This window comes from Sarcophilus harrisii, chromosome 6 (genome assembly GCF_902635505.1).
Source record: "Sarcophilus harrisii chromosome 6, mSarHar1.11, whole genome shotgun sequence".
In the NCBI taxonomy this organism is placed as follows: Eukaryota; Metazoa; Chordata; class Mammalia; order Dasyuromorphia; family Dasyuridae; genus Sarcophilus; species Sarcophilus harrisii.
In genome coordinates this window covers 218325512-218342461 of record NC_045431.1, presented here as the reverse complement: position 1 = coordinate 218342461, position 16950 = coordinate 218325512, and the positions used below count along the sequence as shown (strand labels likewise).

The 16950-nt window shown below is 43.2% G+C and overlaps 1 protein-coding gene across 1 annotated transcript; it reads right to left on the bottom strand.

Annotated features, from left to right (window-relative positions):
• Positions 1-236: 236 nt before the first annotated feature.
• RCN1 (reticulocalbin 1) lies at positions 237-15448 on the bottom strand. The gene is made up of 6 exons (XM_031941350.1): positions 14879-15448; positions 8649-8842; positions 8018-8196; positions 7273-7333; positions 2570-2769; positions 237-1493 (listed from the first exon to the last, which is right to left on the bottom strand). Exons 1-6 carry the CDS (start codon positions 15133-15135, stop codon positions 1386-1388), a joined length of 999 nt encoding a protein of 332 aa, XP_031797210.1. The 5' UTR covers positions 15136-15448; the 3' UTR covers positions 237-1385.
• Between the last annotated feature and the right edge of the window lie 1502 nt (positions 15449-16950).

The following is a 16950-nucleotide window of genomic DNA, read 5'->3' as shown; positions in this document are numbered from 1 at the left end:
ACAGCAATAAGTCTAGCCTGTAAATTCATAAGCCAGGAGAGATACAGAAGGTATTTTGAGCCAGACCACTGGCAAAATGCAAAAAGGCCCTACAAAGCTGGGCAAATCCTAAACATTTTGATTTTGTGTCAGATCTTAGTGCCTACTGCTGGAGATCCCATTAAAACTTTGCACATCTCCATGAATACTGAAGTCATCTACATTAATAACAAAATCAAGAGAACGGACACGGAAAATTCCCATCAGGATCCTTTATTGTTTCTTGCTTCCGAGTTAGAACAAGATGGGATTTTCAAACCTGTGAGGGTGTTCTCAGCCATTCTGTAGGCTCCATCACCTCCACCTTTGGTGGACTGGTGGCAAGAACTGGTCACCTGAATCTTTTTTCACTGGAAGACTCAGGCTAAGTTCAATGGAATCTTAGAAAAATTCTCTTTATTATTTGAAAAAGAAAAAAAAAAAGGAGCTATTTCCTTGTCCTTGTTAGAATGCTTGAGAGGCAGAACGGTGGTGAATAGAGGTTGCCTTGCTCAGAAAATCTGGGTTCAAGAGTCACTTCTGAAGATGACTGAGTGAGTGAAGGGGGCAGGTTACTTCATCTGTTAATGTCCCAAGCAACAATAAGTCCCAGTGGAATTGCAGGATTTGACTAGAGAAAGGGAGTTTCTCCACTGGGAGTTCCTCAAACAGAGATCCCAAGACCAAGATGGAAAAAAAAATTCCAATGTCTTCCTTAGAGGTTCAATGAGTCACTCATTCTGTCTCCACCTTGTCTAACCATTCAAACAGTATTTTTGTAAAGTGTGGAGGGGTGGGATTATTGTACATATTAACAGATGCATACAGAACAAAAATACAAAGATTATAGAAACCATTTACAGGAACAGCTGGTGTTATCAAGTTCAGAATGAAGAGTGATTTCCAAAGGAAGCTTTCCAGAGGACTTATCTACAATGATGAAGAGAGCTTTCCTTTCCCCACCCAAAGAGCGATCCAAACCCATGTTCATCCGAGCCTCTGCTCCCTACAATTCTCAGGGATTTGATGGAATGTTTTGGCCCTATCTAAATTTTATTTCCCTCTACTTAAGAAAAAGCAAAACAAAACAAAAAATCTTTAAAGAACTAAACTGTCAAAATACATTCCCCAAATAATATTGATATCTTCTGAGAACAGAAGACATTTGAAGAGAAATTTAACTGAGACAATAATGAAGACTAAATCTCTTTGGGTGAAATCCCAAGTAACAGACTATTTTTCATCCACATTTTGAGGTAATAAAACTGCTTGGTCAAGGATAGGCTGGTGCAAATTGGATGATCATCACGACTGTGGCAGCCAGCAAGGAAGCTGGCTAGAGTCCGAGATTCTATGGAGAGAGAGCATCAGAGCTCATCGTGGTTCTTTGTGAGGTCTTCTCCATAGTTGGTAGCTTGGCTGCCGACAAACATGTTCCAGTTCTCTAGGATCTCTTCTTTGGTTAGCTTCTGATCCTGCAGAGGAGGAGGAATGGGGGATGAGCAAACGGGGAGAAAGCCTTTTAGTGATATGGATGCTCGACTCTGTACCCCAGTAGGGGCTTTCTTGGAAAAAATACTACAGAATTTTGTCATTTCCTTTTTCAGCTCATTGTACAGATAAGGAAATTGAGGGAAAGGGGGTAAAGTGAATTGCCCATACGTATCTGAAACTGGATTTGAACTCAGTTCTTCCTGACACCTGACTCAGCACTCTATCTTCTGAGTTGCTTAATTGGGAACAGGGAACTAGAATTGGGAATTTGTGGAATGCTCTGCCCCCCACTCCCTTCTGCCTCACATAATCCCTCATGTCCTTTAAAGCTCTACTTTGGGCATGAAGGCTTCCCTAATGCCCTCCCACCCAAATCCTTGTATGTCTCCTCTCTCTTCTCTCTCTCTTTCTCTCTCTCTTTCTCCTATCTATCTATCTATCTATCTATCTATCTGTAGCCATGTAGATCTATATATCTATATCTCTCTATATACATGATTTTAAGCATGCTGTCTCTTCTGAGAGAATGTAAGCTTCCAGAGGGCAGGTCTTTGTATCTCCAGCACCTAATATGCTATCTGGCACACTTCAGTGGGTCTTCACATTTTTTAAATTTAAATTTAAAATGAATGGACCAGTCCTTTCAGCTCTGACTTTATGATCCTAACCTAGAACTTCTTACTTGCTTTTAAGTCTTGTACATTAGTTATCTGGGTAGTTTTTCCTGGACCTCAGTTTCCTCATCTGTTAAATAAAAGGATTGTACCCGATGGTTTCTGAGATACCAGAGAAGACTTGGGTTAAAATAGCACTCTCCTTGTGATGTTAGACAAATTACCTAATTTGTCTCTGCTTCAGTTTCTCTGTCTGTAAAATAAGCATTGGGCTACATGGGCTGAGATCCCCATGACCCTTTCATTTATCCAAGTGTGAAAAATACTAAAAGAGATCAACTGCAACTCCGCCATGTAGGTCAGGGTCAACATATCCAAAAAAGAGACTCTGACCTCGAAGTGATCTGAGGCAAACTGGTGGGAAGCAGCTAACATTCCCCTACCTTGTCCTTGTCCGACTCGTACACCAAGTGCCTTGCCTCCGCCTGGGCATGGTCGTAATCCTGGGGAAGAATCCAGTGGCGAATCTCCTCTTTGTCCATCTTCCCGTCCTTGTTCAAATCCCGGAAATCGGAAAACTGCTCCCGTTCGGTGACCACCCAGTCTGGCTCTGGGCCATTCTCCTCGTGGGCAAACATATCAGCTGAAAAGGAAGGAAATGCTCTTTTTAACATGTGTTCTCTTCACAGAATACTACAGTCGGGGTACAAGTTAAAGATGGAGAAATCCCAATGACAGGTTATTACTTAGAGAAGGCATCAGTAAGCCTAAAGATTTCGGGACCCTGTGCCCCCCAGAGTGGGTTCATCAATTTAGGCAGCTGAGATCACAGAGCCAGAAAGGGTCTAAGACAGCACCAGATGAGCACCGGATCTGAGAAGGAGGCCCTAGCCTTGAACCCTATATTTTGTGACTCCGAGTAAGCCTTTCTCCCTCTCCCAGGTGCCACATTTATAATATTGAGGAGGCTGGGACAGTTAGCTATATATTTAGAGTTAAAAGGGACCTGGAAACCAATGATTCTAGCTACTGCATTGGACTCACACAGTCACAGCACTAGTAAGTTTTTTAGATATGATATGAGCCCAGACTCTTGGACTCCTAAGTCTAATATCCTATTTGCTAGACCATGAAGCTTCTCCAAATTTCTTAGCTCTATGTCTATAATTCTGATTTTATAACCTTTCTCGGCCTTCCATTTTCCTCATCTGTAAATTGGGGATACTAATATCCGCCATAGTGATTTGAACATGTTGGTCTTTAAGCAGACATGTACATAATGTCCGTTCTTAATATAAAACAATATGCAAAAATATAGGTTTGGGTTTTTTTAAAGATTTTTTTTTAAATCTTTTAAAAATTAATTTTTTGACAGATCTTTTAAAAATTGATATTTTTAAACCAATAACAAGGTCAAATGGTATTGCCTTAAGATATAGGTTTGGTTATCAGGAAACTTAGATGGAATCTAGTCCAATCCTCTCAGTACATAGCTCCCCAGCTTTAAGTCCCAACTAAAATCCCACCTTCTCAGTCTTCTCTCAACCTTCTTAATCCCAGTGGCTTTCTTCTGCAAGCTACTTCCTATTTATCATACCTATTTACCATATATTTACCTATATTACATTTCCTATTTATCATTATATAGCTTGTTTTGGATATATATATTATCCCTCCCATTAGATTGTAAACTCCTTGAGGGCAGGAACTGTATTTGGATTCCTTTTGTATCCCCAACATTTAGCACATTGTCTAAAATTTTTGTGGACAGTTAGGATAGTGTGGGGACTAGAGTCTTCTTCCTCATCTTTCTGAGTTCAAATTCAGCCTCAAACATTAGTTGTCTGACCCTGGAAAGTCACTCAACCCTGTTTCTTTCAGTTTCCTCATCTGTAAAATGTGTTGGAAAAGGAAATGGCAAACCACTCTAGTATCTTTGTCAAGAAAACCCCAAAATGATGTCACAAAAAGTCACTTAGCCCTGCTTGCCTCAGTTTCCTCATCTGTAAAATGAGCTGGAGAAGGAAATGGCAAACCATTCAATAACTTTGCCAAGAAAACCCCTATGAGGATCATAAAGAATTGGACGTGACTGAATTGACTGAATAACGTGTTTATTGAGTGACTGAATAGTGATTAATGCCCAAGGTTATACAAGTTTCAGGTGGAAGAACTAATTTTTAAAAGCAATCCTTCTGCTATACACTAAGCTTGTCTAGTACAAAAGACAAAAACATCCCTTCCAGAGAGACGTCCCCAGCTCTTCAGCACCCCTAGGTAGAGTACAAAAACCACTGGGCAAAGGGGCACAGCTCATCAAAGATCCAGCATCGTTGGATCCCCCCGGCTGCCTCCTGTCAATTCAACGTCGTCCCACTTGTCAATCTGATAGTCTCCCCCGCCCCGATGCCGAATGCTTCCCTCGCTCATGTTCTAGGCAAGGGGAAGACACCTGGTACACACACTTATAAGGCACCTGTCAACATCTGTTATTGCAAGGAGGGACTGCCGCCAAATGTACTCTAATTACGGGGACGTGCAGGCCTGTCTGTTATTTCTGTTGGACGTGAAAAGCGTCCAAATCTTAAGGCTAAATATGATTTATACTGATTAGAAAAGCTCAGCTTTTAATTAGCGTGACACGTGCTGGGTTGCAGCGCTGTCAGATGACAGCCTTAGAAAGAGATGAAATCTTAAATTTGAGCTTTCATTAAGAAAGCTTAGGAGAGGAGGTTCTACAATGCTCCATGTCCAGTCAGTTTTTGGTTAATGAAAGGTATCTGGGGACACTAAAGGGAGGTGCCAGAGTAATGTAGTAGATAGAAATCGGGACCTTAAGACCCAAATTCTAATTCTGCCCCAGTCATTTATAAACTGAGGGCCCTGGTTTGACTCTGGTCTGCCTCAGTTTCCTCCCCAGCAAAATAGAGATGATATTAGCTCTTCCTCCCAAGAGAGGTTAAAATAAATTAATATTTGATTAGTGTTTTGCAACTTTTAAATAAGTGTCAGTTATTATGATGATGATAAGAGAATGGAAAGTCAGTGGAGGCAGCAATATCAATTTACCAAAATGGCAGGTAGAAACCAACCCAAAATGAAACAAGAAGGCAGAGACAATTTCTACTTTTGTATTTGTATGCCCAATGCCTGGCACAGAGGGTGACACATTAGAGAATCCCTGAATTTCAGAGCTGAAAGACAGCTCAGTGGCCAAACAATCTAACCATTCTATGAAAGGAAATCCCCACAATTGTTTACGAGACGAGGGGTAGGTCTGGTCTCCGCTGAAAGATCTCCAAAGAAAGGGATCCTCTCCCTCTTAAGCTAATATCCTAACTGTGCTTTTTATTATTATTTTTATTTCTATCTTTCGTTTTCATATTATATACTCTTCGGACACTGCCCCATCTTTCTGGTTTTATTTAAAGTAACTCTCTTCTTGCACTGGCTCCAACAAAGCTAGTCTACTTACTGTCTTGTAGCTCATTTTACTTTGGAACAACTCTAAGTAAGAAAAAAATTTTTCCTGCCTTCAAATTCAGTTTACAACTAGTATCCAAAGCTCCTGGTTCTTCTGTCCTCTGGGGCCAACTAGATCAAGATTACTCCAATAGGCACTCAGTATTTATAATGAAAGATTGACTTTAAAATGGTTGACTCGATGAATGAATGAATTTGTTTTTAGCTTACACAAAGCTACATGTAAGATGGGACCTTCAAAGCTGGGAGTCGATAATATGAACATGGAAAGAATTCAACAATATGAGTCCCATGAATGATAAAATTTAAATATAAAATATGCTTAAGCTTAAAAAATCCATTTCAGAAGCAAAAGATGGAAGAATTACCAATAGACTATAGTGTGTTGGATAAAGAAGTGGGTGCTTCAAGGGACTATATGATGAAGATGAAGGAAGTTGGGGTCCTGAGAATTTATAGGAAATTATAAGAATTCTGGTCCAGAGATCACAGAATCATAGCATGTAGACTTGAGATCATCTGGTGATATGATCTGTGCACCAGGGATTTAAGCCAAGATGGGATTTAAAGACCACCCAGTCTAACAGTCTCCTTTTACAGAGCAGGAAACTATGGTCTAGAGAAGCTCAAGGTTTTACTTAATTAAGGAGACACTTTAGAGCTTAAACAATGATCTTCCCTCCCATTCTAAATTCAGGGATCTTTCCATCACAATACACACATACACACACACACACACACACACACACACATTTATTTTTTGCCTTTCTATGTATCCCCACTATATTGTTATTGTTCAGTCATTTCAGTCACGGCCCACTGTTCATGACCCCATTTGGAGTTTTCTTGGCAGAGATACTGGAGTGGTTCACCACTTCCTTCTCTAGCTCATTTTATAGATAAGAAACTGAGGTAAAGGTTAAATGACTTGCTCAGGATCACACAGATAGTAGGTATTTGAGGTAGAATTTAATTCAAATTTTCCTGACTCTAGGCCCAGTATTCTATCCACTCCCCTAGTGCTTAGCATATAGTAAGCATTAAATAAATAATACTTTGTTGATGACCATACTGAAATAACTTGATCGCATAAGAGGAGATGGATCTAGAATCCAGCTCATGTGACTCAATCAATAAATTTATTAAGTACCTACTACGTATCAAGCACTATATTAATTGAAAGGACCAAACCCCACCCCCCCCCCAAAAAAAAAAGGCAAAAGACAGTCCTTTCTTCCCAAAGAACTCACGTTCTAATGGCAGACACAATTTTGAATAAACAAGTTATGGACAGGATGAACTGGAAATAATCAAACAAAGGAAGGCATCAGAATTAAAGGGAAAAGCAGGAGAAGACAGGATTTTAGCTGGAACTTGAAGACTGGAAAGCCAGAAGATAGATTCATTTAAGCAGAGGACTCCCTTAAGGGGTCTTTCAAATATTCCACTTAGAAAAATGGAACTGTCCTTTTGGATGGATTATGTAAAGCAAGGCTTGCCTGTGATTTTGTCCACTGTTTTAGAGTCTCCTGGGTCTGCCCTGACCTTTGGCTCATCCCCTCCTACACTATACCTCGGGATGGACGAGACAGCCTGGTGCAGGGGACAGACTCAGGACACCCAATTATGGCTGCACCTCCAGGGGCTCCAACTCAATACCTACCAATGTACTCGTCCTGATCCACAAATCCATCACCATTCTTGTCGATATCTTCCAGCGTCTCCTGCATAGGGAAGGCAGAGTGGAGAGAAAAGTGACAAACTTCTCTGATGTGACAGTGGCTATCAAAGGCTCTAAAGAGGCTATTCTTTTAATCCCGGTTTCAATAATCTGCACCAAAGTACAGAATTAGGATCACAGAAAAATTTAGAAACCAAGATTAAAAAAAAAAAAAAAAAAAAAAAAAAAGACTAACCATCAAATCAATTCTCTTTGGCTTTGAAATCAATTTTTAAATTTTGCAGCAAACAACATCCTAACTGTGCTTTATTATTATTATTTTTATTTCTATCTTTTGTTTTTATATTATCTATTGTTCCTGATACATTTGGACATTGCCCCATCTTTCTGATCTTATTCCAAGTAACTCTCTTCCTGCACTGGCTCTAGCAAAGCTAGTCTACTTACTGTCTTGGGTTTTCATCCTGTTTCTGACTTATGACCTTTTCCTCCATTTCCCTGACTTTCCCCATTCTTATTATACTTTTTCTTCAAATCCCACAAATGATAAACTCCCCAGTAAAACTTAACCCAATCTGACACTCGCTGCCTGCGTGACTTTGAACAGATTATTAACTTTTCTGTGCCTCACTTTCCCTCTCTGAAAAACGAAGGGGTTTCTTTAGCTTTAGTTCTAGGATTCTACAATCCCTTCATCCCCCAGTCCCAGCTCTGTGTTGTTTCTTACCAAGACCACAATGTCTTTCATGTGCTCAAACTCCTCTGGGTGCATGAAGGCAGTGAATTCCTCCCGAGTAGCCTCCTTGTCACCATCCAGGTCAGCCATGTTGAACCTCCTCTCGTCACGGGGCAGCATCTTCTTAAAAGTGTGCTGATCAGATCCATCTTGAAACTCTTCTGGGTTCTCTGAATAATACGTGAAGAAAAGAGAGACAGGAGCTCCATGAGGGCAGCATTGTCTTTGTGTCTCAGTGTCCATCCCAGGGCGTCCCACCCAGAGGGAGCTGAATTTTTATTTATTATTATTTATTTAATAATTATTATTATTTATTAATTAGCATTTTTATATTTTTATTTTTAAATATCTGGCTAAGTGAACAGACTCCCTACCTTAAAAAAGGACAGAGATAGAAGTACAAAAGATAAGCAGGAGTTCTTCCCCCGAGAAAGGACTGAAGGATGAGGAAGAAAGATAATGTATTTTTACACCTCCCTCCTTTCAATAGAAAAGTGGAGGACTAGGGAAACAGGGTGCAATATACACTCTATCAAATGTGGTTGTTTAAATATATGTATTTTGTGAGAAGGTCTGAGGAGTAGTTCTGGAAAAGAGAATGGGTTTCCTGAAAGAGACTCACCCAGGTAGTAGCCATATGTAGCCTGCTTATATTCTTCCCAGGAAATCTTATCATCCTTGTTCCGGTCATAATCCTTCCAGACCTTGGCCACGTTTTCATAGATGTACCGCTTCTGCACCCGCTTGATCCAGGTCTTCAGCTCCTCGGTGGTGACAAAGCCGTCTCCATCACTGTCTATTCTGCCAACGATCTTTCTGTAATGAGAAGCCGGGGGGTTACTGGGAGGGCAGAGGTGGTCACGTGGGAGGAAACAGAAAACCTGACGGTCTCAGCATCCCCAGCGCGGGAAAGCTGCCAGAGCTGCTTTTGGCCGGACCAGCATTTCCCAAACTCATTTGGCCACAGAACAATGTAGGGCTTGAAGCAGACGAACGGAACCCCATCGATGCCTTTTTGGGGAGGGATCGCAGGCTCTGGCGTGCCTCCCAAAAAAAATCTTGGAAAAAAATAAGATTACTGGCTTTGTTTTCCCAGTGAAAAGCTGTTGCACAGAATATAGATTTCAAATAAATACATAATGTTGTGTTTCATATTTTAGAGGGGGAAATGGCACTAGCAAGGGATTCTTCTCACCGAGTCACATCCTGGGGAACCCGGGGCTTCCCGTGAAATTTTAGAAAATATTGGTAGGCCTATCATAGGGATGACTGCACTTTTGTGTTGCTTTTTCACTCAGAACTGCACCTGTGATTTCACTGCTGCTGCTGTGAGCCCCCTAGAGGAACTCCACCTCTCGATCAATACCTGCTATTGGTGATCAATACCACCAAAGCGTAACCTGGGAGCCCAGAGAGCTTAAGGGATTTCCTCTGGGTTTTATGTACTTACCAACCAATCAATATTTATTAAGCACTTACTGTATTCCAGGCACTGTACTAATCAGCAAGGATACAAAAAGGGGCAAAAGATGAACCCTGTCCTCTAGAAGCTTAAAATCCTATCAGTTTACTCATCAGATATTCAGTCTTTATTTTATATAGCAATTATTCTTAGAGTATATTTCCATTCCCTTCCAAAGGACTGTAAACTCCATGAAGGCAGGAGCTATATTTTAGTGACCAATCAATAATTCACAGAGTTGCTTTTGAAAATTTCTCTACCAAAATAAGTCCGAATCTTGCTTGCTTATTGAAATGCAGAAGAAAAAATTTGGATGAATACTGAATAATAACAATAATGATAACAACAAGCATTTATATAGAGTTCTACAGCTTACAAAGTGTGTTTAGATATTACTCTATTAGAGCTTTAAAATAAACTTGTGAAGTAGACAGGTATTTCCCATTTTACAGACATAGAGACTAAGGCCTGGAGAGATAAAGTAATTAGCAAAGTATCACATATCTAGTGTTAGAGAAAAACAAGATCTGAAGCCAGGCCTTCCTTAACATAAAACCTAAGAGCAAAGATATTTTGCAGATTTTTTTAAAATTGTTTTTGGTCTTTTTCCCATTTATTTATTTTAAATTTAGAAAAAAAAAAAAAGAGAAAAAAATAAAGCAAATAAACAAACAAAAAAATCCATGTCATGTGCCTAGCAGAATATTATGGTCAAAATATGTAACAATAAATTTCCATTTCAAGAAAGCATATATAATAATAGAAGACATTGAATTCATAATTGTCCATCTTTTCTTTGCTTCCTTGTAGGTTTTCTTTTGCTCTCTGTTGCTTCCTTTTTACTTTATTCTTTTTCCCCCTTTTTTTCCCCTATACCTCCCCCAAGCAGGCTACTTATGCATGGATATATTTAATTATACAAACACACACATTCATACATGCATATATAATACGTATGTGTACATATGCACATCTACACACATACATCTACCCATATGTATCTTTTTGCAGAGCTTCTTAAACTTTCCCACTCATGACCCCTTTTTACTCAAGAAATTTTTAAGTGACTCCAGGTATATAGAGGTATAGAAATCAATGATGAAGCTGGATTTCACAGGACTTTTAACTGCATTATTTATTTCAGATACCCTACTGAGGCCTGAAGGCTACAAAATCAGGGCCTGAGATGAATTACTCACAAAGATTCCAATTTCTCATCTTGCTTGGTCACAATAACTATGGATTTTAGGCCCTAAAGAAAAACTTTAAGCCATTTCTTATTGATATTCCATCATTTTGTTTTTGTTTTTTTAATTGTTGTTTTTTTGCAGAAATACTGGAGTGGTTTGCCAGAGTTCCTTCTCTAGATCATGTTACAGGTGAGGAAACTGAGATAGGGTTAAGTGACTCTGTGTGACACCATTTGGGGGGGTTTCTTGGCAAAAATACTAGAGTGAGTTGACATTTCCTTCTCTAGATCCTTTTACAGATGAAGAAACTGAGGCAAACAGAGTGAAGTGACTTGGCTAGAGTGACAGAGCTAGTAAGAAATCTATGAACTATGTTGCCACGTAGCTGCTGCCTTTAGTGCAATATATTTATTAAGTAAGAGAGTAGATCTGAGAGTGGGGGAAGCCTGGGTTCAAGTCCCACCTTAGACACATATTGGTTGAATTATCTTGAACAAATGACTCTTAATCCTCAGTGACTCAGAAGACTCTCTAAGACAAAGTAGCCCAACAATTGCCAGTCTTTGTTGGCAGAGGAAGTTTATGCAATGAGATTTCCTTCTGCCAAAGAAATCACAGGTCTAAATCAAAACAGAGATAGAAACTGGAAAATCTCCTAACCTGGGATTGCTGATCTGGAACCAGAAGGAAGCTCAGACGGCCCTCTTAGAACAGCCTCTAAAGAGGGCTCTTGCAGAAAAGCCGACAGAGAGAACATCCCATCTCCAGAAGCATCGTCCTTGCAGAAGGCTGGAATGGCCAGGAAGTTTGTCCTGACCATCAGCCCAAACTGGACTCCTTAGCCCCACCATGCAGAACTCCAGTAGGGCTCACGATGATTCCACCAGTGAAAGAGCTTCCAGGGAGAAATATTTCTCCCAGTGCAGCTCAGTGCCTTTTTTTGTACTTTCTAATTTTGGAGAACTCTAAGACTTTGGTTAGTTCTGCCTCTGGGGCTGAAGCGAACAAGTTTATTCCTCCTACCATAGGACACTGATACTTTCAGGTACTTCAAACCACATCCCTGAACCTTTTCCCTGTTAAACATGATTAGTTTTCCCTGAAGTCAGGAGGACCTGAGTTCAAACCTGGTCTCAGACACTTAACACTTCCTGGCTGTGTGGCCTTGGACAAGTCACTTAACCCCAATTGCCTCAAAAATAAATAAACAAACAAATGAATGAATGAATAAATAAATGGATGAATAGATAAGATAGACAAATGAATAAGTAATAAAAAATAAAATAAAACCTGATTAATTTCTCCAAACTCTCCTCATAGACCATGAGCTTGGGAGCCTTCTGCCCCTTTCCCCCAGAGGAAGGCAAATACAGCACTTCTCAGGGAGCACCACACTGTGGGACCAGAGTAGGCTGCAGGTCCTCCCTTAAGAGTGGGACAGAACATGCTGGAGCCAGCTCACACTGGCTCACAGAGCTGATGCTAAAATTTTCAGTGGGTACCTTTGTACCTTGGAAATCAGCAAACACAAATCGGGATTTATTGTTTCTATAAATTGTCTGGAACTTCATGGACTCCATTGAGTCCAACCTCAGACACTTTCTAGGTGTATCACTTAATCCTTATTTGTTCTCAGTTCCTTGTCTTTAAAATGGGGGCACGCTGGAGAAAAAAACGGCAAACCCCTCCAGTGTCTTTGCCAAGAAAACCCCAAATGGGATCACAAAGAGTCGGAGGAGAAAATGACTGAACTCCATGTTCCCGGGAGGCGCTCACTGGGATTCCATTGGCAGAAGAGCTTAACTTCTCTCCCCGAGCAGCTCAGCGCCTTTTCTGCCCCTTCTGGTCTTGGAGAGCTGCTGGGGGGCTAAGACTTTAAGTGCAGTTTGGCAGTAGAACACTGAAGGATTAGACCTTGGTGCCTGATGCACTTATTATATACAGTAGTTTTAGAGAGTCACACAAGTTACTTTATGTCAAAGGAGACCCTTGGATCCGGTTTTCCCCAGTTCTCTGGGCTTCTGACAAGCAGCTGGAGGCTTCAACCTACTGAGTTCTCCACCCCAAATTCCAAAATCCTCCGGCTTCAATCATTCCACACATTTCTGATGCTCTGGACTCACTAATGAATGGGTCCCAAGCCCCACAGGGCCGGGGCCTACTAAAGGCCTTCTTTGTTAAGTCAGAACCAGAGGGTGGAGCGGTTGGTCTCCCTGGCTGAAAAGATCGGATTGTTTGCACCTAGGACTTGGAAGGCCAGAAATCGGCTTTCACGGCGTTCAGCAAACAGATCATCTAGCCAGGATCTATCATTTCCCTGATTATCCCCAGGTAAAAGGTTAGGCTAAGATTTGAAACGTGTCCATCTGGGCAGTTCCTCTGACACAAGGTAGAGAGATGGGCTTGAAATCAGGAGACCCAGAGTTCAAATCCCACCTCAGACACTTAATGTTAACTGACCCTGGGCAAGATCTGTAAATGTTTCCCCATTTGTAAAAAGGAGGCAATCCCTAGACTACCTACCCCCCAAGGTCCCAGTGAGGTCTAAATGAGGTGATGGCTATAAAGCACCCCCATCCCATCCTTTCAATTATGCAGGTGGTCCCGGCTCTGCTGACTCATTCCCCATCAGCTTCCAAAGGCCTGAGCCCAAATTCTGAATCCTTCTGCTTGTTACATCCCCTCTGGTATCCAAACATAGCCTAAAGGAAAGACCCTGAGTGGATGAAAGAGAGTGACCCATACATCAGGCACCGAAGGATCAGGATTATTGCTTGTGTGACTAAGAAAAGCCACCGAAATGTCTTGTGCCTCAGTTTCCTTTCCATGGACAGACTTTCTATCCATGATCTAATCCAGAACTAGAACTCAAGCCCAGGGCATTTCTGGGTACAGACTTTTCTTGCTAAAACATGCTGCTTTTCAGGAGCCAGAAATTACCTAAATTCACAATCAACCTTTCATTTTCCAGGGTTCCATTACCCTCCTAATAGTAATGGGTCACCTTAGAGTTTAAAGGTGCAGGGGAGTTTTAATTTCAGGAAGAACTTTCCCCCCTGAAAATCCCCACATATCAGAAGATTCCCCATTTTTTCTCATTCTGTTACGTTTCAAACTCTATTAACCAGCAGCCAGCAGAGAAGCAGCTTGGGATAAGGGGATCTGGAGGCAACGCTGAATTCCAGCTTCTGTCCTTATTTATCGGTGTAACCCTGGGTCAGTAATTTCTGAACCAGAACTTCACTAAAGTCCTTCCAGTTATTTCAACTGAGACTGATCCCAGTTTCTCTTTTCTCTCTCCCAATCCCGCCAGCTTCTTTCAGATGGAGATCGGGGCTGCCTAAAACTTGATTTGTCTTGGTGGCTGGATAAGGAGGTGCAAGGGGTGAAAAGAGGTGCGTGTGTGAGTGTGTGAGTGTGTTTGAGTGTGAGTGAGTGTGTTTGAGTGTAAGTGCGTTTGATTGTGACTGTGTGAGAGCGAGTGTGTTTGAGTGTGAGCGAGTGTGAGTGTGTGAGTGAGTGCGTTGGATGGTGACTAGTGTGTGAGAGCGAGTGTGAGCGAGTGTGTGTGAGTGTGTTTGAGTGTGAGTGAGTGTGTTTGAGTGTAAGTGCGTTTGATTGTGACTGTGAGAGCGAGTGTGTTTGAGTGTGAGCGAGTGTGTTTGAGTGTGAGCGAGTGTGTGTGAGTATGAGTGTGTGTGAGTGAGTGCGTTTGATTGTGACTGAGTGTGTGAGAGCGAGTGTGTTTGAGTGTGAGCGAGTGTGTTTGAGTGTGAGCGAGTGTGTTTGAGTGTGAGTGAGTGTGAGTGTGTGTGACAACCAACTTTCTGTAAGCAGGGTGAAGCGCACCTCCGGCACGGTTAGAAGCTTCTTCCTTCGTCATCTCCCTCCCGTCCCCTCCCCTCTGATGCAATAATGGGGGGTGGGAGGGGAGGCGGAGAGGGAGCTCTCCTTGCTCCCCCTCCCTTCCCCTGCCACGTTATCGCCTTATCGGGGAGGGGAGAGGCTTTGGCTTTGCGGCCCGGAGCCCCGCGGCCCGGGACCCTCGGCGCCCGCTCGCCCCCGCCGCCCCGCCCCGGGAGGCGCTCGGACTTGGTCCCACGGCCCGGCCCGGCGGGCAGTCCCGAAGCCGCCCCGATCCCTGGCCGCGCTCTCCCGGCCCCAGCACCTGCCCCCGGCCCGGCCGCCCGGCCGCCTCACCCCAGCCTCTCCTGGCTCTCCTCCGGGGTCAGCTGGTCGAACGTCTTGGCCTCCTCCTTGCCCAGGAAGGCCTCGTGGTCGTACTGGAAGCTGCGGTTGTCCTCGGCGGGCCGCTCGCCCAGCTCCGAGTCGGGCCGCACCACGCGCTCCTTGCGCACCGTGGGCTTGGCCCGCAGCGGGCCGGGCCCCAGCAGCAGCAGCAGCAGCAGCAGCAGCGGCGGCGGCGGCGGGAGCAGGAGCCCCAGCCGCGGGGCCATGGTCCGTGCCGCGGCCGCCGCGGGGAGAGGGCCCGGAGAGCGCGGGCAGGGAGCGCTCGCTCGCTCGCGCGGCCGGGCCGGGCTGGGCTGTGTCCGGAGCGCGCTCGGGACTCCCCTGGAGCTGCGGGCGGGGCCGCGGCCGCAAGGAGGGGGCCCGGGGGAGGGGGCGGGGCCGGGGCCGGCGGGCGGCGAGTCTCCCCCGGAATGGGCGCCCTCCGGACCCGCGCTCGTGCACTCAGGGGCACGGGGCTGCGGCCGTTGGACCGGAGCCGGCCCGCGGGGGGGGCGGAGCGGGGAGAGAGGAGCGCCACGTAGCCGGGCGCGCAGGGGCTGGCAGAGGGGAAGTAGGGGCCGGGCAGGGCCCTCCCTCCCTGCCTGCCTGCCTGCCTGGGGGAGGACGGGGAGGCGGGGAGAGGGGGAGGCAGCCCGGCCCAGAGAAAGCGAGCGAGCCCCAAAGCCTCGGCTCCTGCAAACTCGCCCCCCCTCTCTTTCCGCCGCACCAAGCCGCCGCCCCGCTAAAGAGCGGCTTGGATTAGCTGGAAGTTTTAAGCCGCTCACACAGCGACTGACCCTGACAGCTGCGCTTTTTATGGTCGTCTTTTTCTACCCCCAACTCAGCCAAGCGCCTTGCACATAGTGGGTCTCTGATTCGGACTTTGTTCCGCTCAGAATTACTTTACTGAGGACCTGACTGCGCCTGAAAGTTATGGATGGAATTGGATGAGAAAAATCTTGCGTGCTCCCTGGGGACGGGGGGCAGGAAAGGGAAGAGAAGAGATGCAGTACCAGTTCATCAGTTAGCATGCATCTATCCGTTAAGTTCATACTAAGGACCAGGATCTTGAGCCAGGCTTTTGGCCTCAAGGAACTCAAATTCTAATGCGAAGGAACACATGTAAATAAATGTTGCTTCTCCTCGTTTTCCATTTTTAATAGAATGTTAAAATTCTATTTTAATAGAATAATAAAATAAATATTTAATGTTTCTAGTGGTTTTGCGTGTGAAACAATTTTTAGCGTTCATTTAAATGGTTTTAGAGTTTCAGATATTCTCCTTCCCTCCCCCTCATTGAGAAGGCAAGCAGTCTGATGTTACACGTGTGCAGTCATGCAAGACATATTTCCATATTAGTCATGTTGTAAAAGAAAAGAGCCAAAAAAATCTAGAAGAATAAAGGAAAAAAAGTGTACTTTGATCTGCATTAAAACTCCGTTCTTTGGAGAGAGAGAGAGAGGAAAGAAAGAGAAAGAAAGAAAAAGGAAAGAAGGAAAGAAAAAGAAAGAAGGAAAGAAGGAAAGAAAGAAAGAAAGAAAGAAAGAAAGAAAGAAAGAAAGAAAGAAAGAAAGAAAGAAAGAAAGAAAGAAAGAAAGAAAGAAAGAAAGAAAGAAAGAAAGAAAGAAAGAAAAAGAAGGAAAGAAAGAAAGAAAGAAAGAAAGAAAGAAAGAAAGAAAGAAAGAAAGAAAGAAAGAAAGAAAGAAAGAAAGAAAAAGAAAGAAAGAAAAAGGAAGGACAAAAACAATATGCTTTTGTCTATGTTCAGGCAATATGTGCATTTTTCATCATAAATCCTTTGGCATTGTCTTGGATCATTGTATTGCTGAGAATAGCTTAATCATTCACAGTTCTTCATCATACAGTATTGCTGTTACTACATATGACACTCTGATTCTTCTCACTTTACTTTTCATGTAAGTTTTTTTTTTTACTTTAAATTTGTCTTTAATTTTGATTATTTTGCCAAGAAATGATTGATCATACCAAGAAATTGCCCTTTTTTGTCAGCATTCAATGTTTTTTTTTTTTTTTTAATAGCC

Bases quoted from the DNA above. Each gene is read 5' to 3' on its own strand.
- RCN1 (XM_031941350.1), bottom strand. From the start codon at position 15,135: ATGGCCCCGCGGCTGGGGCTCCTGCTCCCGCCGCCGCCGCCGCTGCTG. The intron at 7,334-8,017 runs GTAAGAAACAAC...TTCCCTATGCAG, and splicing joins TGAAAGACATTGTGGTCTTG to GAGACGCTGGAAGATATCGA. The intron at 1,494-2,569 runs GTAGGGGAATGT...CCTCCTCTGCAG, and splicing joins ACGAGTCGGACAAGGACAAG to GATCAGAAGCTAACCAAAGA.